Here is a 3,702-nt window from a genome sequence, read left to right as displayed (position 1 = left end):
GGAAGAAAGTGATCATTTCTTTGAGATTTTAGTTCCAGAAATAAGGAATGTCTCTCAATTTTTTTTTTTTATAGACCTGGCCTAGCTCTGAAAATCATATCTGACAAAGGCAAAACAAAAAACCGGACAAACGCACTGAAATCAATGAATATGAATTTAAAATTTTAGGTAGTATGTTACGCAAATGAATATGGCAGTATATGGAAAGAATAAAGTGACCCAGAAGGATTCTTTTAAGGATTCAAAGATATTTTATTAGGAAACTTAAAACTTTTACTTGTTATTTTTAATTGGTAGGTAAAATTATATGTGTTTATTTTGTACAACATCACATTTTATTTATTTTTGAGACATCAGATGTTAAAATATATATATTATGAAATGACTAAATCTGGCTACTTAACATGTGCATTACCTTACATACTTATTTTATAGTGAGAATATTTAAAATTTGCTGTCAGCATTTGTCACCAATAGAATATATTGTTATTAACTATAGTCATCATGTTGTACAACTGATTTCTTGAATTTATCCTCCTATCTAAATGCAATTTTGTATTTTCTGACCAATATCTCCCCAAGTTCCTGTCTCTTCCCATAGCCCCCAGGCTCTGGTAACCACCATTCTATTCTCTTCTTCTGCAAGATCAACATTTTAGCTTCCACATATCAGTGAGATCCTTAAAACAATTATTGAATTCTTTTTTTCACCGTTTAAAGAATTTTTGTTAAAGCAACAATTTTACAAATTATGTTTCCTTACTCAGTTATCAATTTTGTTACTTAAAACAGAACTGACATTCTGAGCTATTCCACAGTAAAAAGAATTACAAAATTAAAGAAAGAAATGCTTTACATTTTTGTACTTTGCTGAAAATTCTTTTTCCCGGGGTCTATAAAACATTAATTTGTTTTTATATTTTACTATTTTTTTTCATTTGTTTCCTTTGACAAGATACAAGACAAACACCAGTTTGCCTGAGTTTTAAAAGGATATTTGCTTTGCCCCACTTAAATGACCAATAAAGACATAAGTCCAACTGGCAAAGTGAAAAGGGGGCATATATTTTACTTTTTTTTTTTTAAATCATAGGTAATCTAGAACTAGCATTTTCTTTGCTAGCTCTGGCTTTTGCTCAGTACGTAAGGTTCAAAGTTTCCTTTCCTTTTTTAAATTTTAACTTTTTTTTTTTACTTTTTATTAAATCATAACTATATACATTTATGGGGTACAATGTGATGATTTGATACACAATGTGGAATGCGTAAATCAAACTGATTAACATAACCACCACCTCATTTACTTTAGTGGTACAACATTTACAATATACTTTTAGTTGTTTTGAAACGTACCCTTACATTGTGTATATTAGGTGAGATCCTGCCAAATACTTTTTAATTTATTTTATATTTTGCAATGTTTTTGTCCATAATATTTAAGTTTTTGTATGTTTAGATATTTTTCTTCCGTGAAGCACGAGTTTCTTTCTGTGGTCCCTGATCAATTTTAAACCAGTGGAAAATTGGTGGCACTGTAAATTGCTTTCTGGGCTGCCACTTCAGCTTGGTGGGCTTGTAGTAAAGCTACTGCTTCATCAACCTTAGAATGGAAGGACTCTGGAGACTCAAGCATATGAAGAAGTTCGGAATTATCAATCTCCAACAACATGCCAGTGATTTTGCCAGCAAGAGTAGGGTGCATGGCTTGAATAAGAGGAAACAGCCGATCACCCAACATTTGCTTTTGCTCTTGAGGAGAGGCATTTGCCAACATGGAAGTGGTCAAAGGTTTCTGACCTTGTACGTGAATGGCAGGCTGTTGCATGGTAACTTGTGGCTGTGCATTAAGACGTTGCCGAGGATTGCCGACTCCTGCAGCATGTTTGTACTGTGGAACGGTGCAGACAGTAGGAGTAGCTGCAGTAGCAGCAGCTGCAAGATGTGGACCCGTTCTCCGTGTTGATGTGTTAGCAGCAGGCTGTGTTGGCATGACTCGTGGAACCTGTGAAGAAGCTGGTCTCATAGTACTAAATGGTGGTCTAGGAGCGGCTGGGCAGACAGCATAGGGCATATTCTGGAATGGATGGGGTCTGGCACCCTGAGCAGTCTGGCAAGGACTTGGTTTTAGTTGCGCAATTTGGCTAGGAGGATCGTATGAAGCACGGTTCTGAGGCTGTGGGATAACTGCCATGAAGGAATGTGAAGGAGGTGCTGGCTGGTAGGGGTCCATACTGGGGATGGGCACAGCTCGTACACTTCCCGTTCTCTGCATATACTGGTTAGTGAGGTGAACCTGGCGCTCTTCTTTGCGCTGGGCTAAAGCGACATACAGTGGCTTGGTGGCCATCATTCTACCGTTCATTTCTGCAACAGCTTTAGTGGCTTCTTCTGGGGCAGAGAAACATACAAAGCCAAACCCTTTGCTGTGACCACCTTCCATCATGACCTTTGCACTAGTGATTGTACCAAATGGAGAAAACTCTTTCCGGAGACGCTCATCATCAATAGTATCATCAAGATTTTTCACATAAAGGTTAAGATCCTGGTATCTAGTGATCCTATCTTGCTTCATCTGTTCAAATTTGCGCTTAAGTTCTGTCTCCCGTTCCACTTTTTTCTGAGCTCGACCAACATATATTTGTTTTCCATTGAGCTCTTTTCCATTCATCTCATCCACAGCTTTCTGTGCACATTCATGCCTTTCAAAGCTTACAAATCCAAACCCTTTGGATTTTCCACTCTCATCAGTCATTACTTTCACACTTAAGGCAGGTCCAAACTTGCCAAAGAGCCCCTCAAGGCGCTCATCATCCATATCTTCTCCAAAATTCTTTATGTAAACATTAGTGAACTCTTTTGCCTTAGCTCCGAGTTCTGCTTCTCTTTCTTTACGAGACTTAAATCGTCCAACATATACTTGAAGATCATTTAGAAACATCCCATTCATATTTTCAATAGCTCTTCTGGCTGCATGCTGTGTCTCAAAGTGTACAAATCCATAGCCCTTGGAACCATTTTCGTCACAAACCACCTTACATGAAAGGATGTTACCGAAAGCAGAAAATATTTCATACAGTGCCCTATTATCAATGGATTTGTCCAAATTTTTAATGAATATGTTGCCTACTCCACTTCTGCGAAGTGATGGATCACGCTGAGACCACATAATGCGAACTGGCCTGCCCTTAATAATATCAAAATTCATGGCGTCCAGAGCACGCTCGGCGTCCGCCGGCTGCTGGAAGTTCACATACCCGTAGCCCAAGGAGCGATGCGTGATCAGGTCTCTGCAAACCCGGATGGAGAGAATCGGCCCGGCTGGGCTGAACTTCTCGTAGAGCATCGCCTGGGTCACGTCGGGGTGTAGGTCCCCGACGTAGAGCGAGGCCATGGGGTAGAGCGAGGCCATGGTGTAGCTGGGGACGCTGGGGGTTATCGCCACACAGCTGCCGCCACAGGACGCGATCTGTGAGAGAAAGAGCGTGAGTTCCGGTTTGGGGGGCCCGTGCTGGGGGTAAAAGGGGGGGAGGAGGGCAAACGCAGAGGGACAAAAATCATCCGTAATAAAACTACTCGAAGGCGGCAGACTGGGATTGGTCCGCTGCTGCTGGGTGCCGGCTGTGAGCAAGGGTGGTAATGTTGGTCCGGGCTGCAGGTAGGACTCCGTCTTTTAGTTCCTTCTTGGAGCTGCTGTGGAGCCAC

At 40.8% G+C, this 3,702-nt stretch overlaps 1 protein-coding gene and 1 non-coding gene across 2 annotated transcripts; both read right to left on the bottom strand.

Moving 5' to 3' along the window:
* Positions 1-936: 936 nt before the first annotated feature.
* Positions 937-1,062, bottom strand: LOC128578847 (small nucleolar RNA SNORA27). Its single transcript, XR_008377951.1, has one exon. It is a non-coding gene; the product is annotated as a small nucleolar RNA SNORA27 (small nucleolar RNA).
* Positions 1,063-1,507: 445 nt separating this feature from the next.
* LOC128578332 (polyadenylate-binding protein 1-like) lies at positions 1,508-3,409 on the bottom strand. The gene has a single exon (XM_053580925.1). The coding sequence runs from the start codon at positions 3,407-3,409 to the stop codon at positions 1,508-1,510; it is 1,902 nt and encodes a 633-aa protein (XP_053436900.1).
* Positions 3,410-3,702: the final 293 nt, after the last annotated feature.

This window comes from Nycticebus coucang, chromosome X (genome assembly GCF_027406575.1).
Source record: "Nycticebus coucang isolate mNycCou1 chromosome X, mNycCou1.pri, whole genome shotgun sequence".
In the NCBI taxonomy this organism is placed as follows: Eukaryota; Metazoa; Chordata; class Mammalia; order Primates; family Lorisidae; genus Nycticebus; species Nycticebus coucang.
The sequence above is the reverse complement of the archived record's forward strand: the minus strand, read 5'-3'. Positions and strand labels throughout refer to the sequence as shown.

Coding starts and splice junctions, on each gene's coding strand:
- LOC128578332 (XM_053580925.1), bottom strand. CDS start 3,409: ATGGCCTCGCTCTACCCCATGGCCTCGCTCTACGTCGGGGACCTACAC.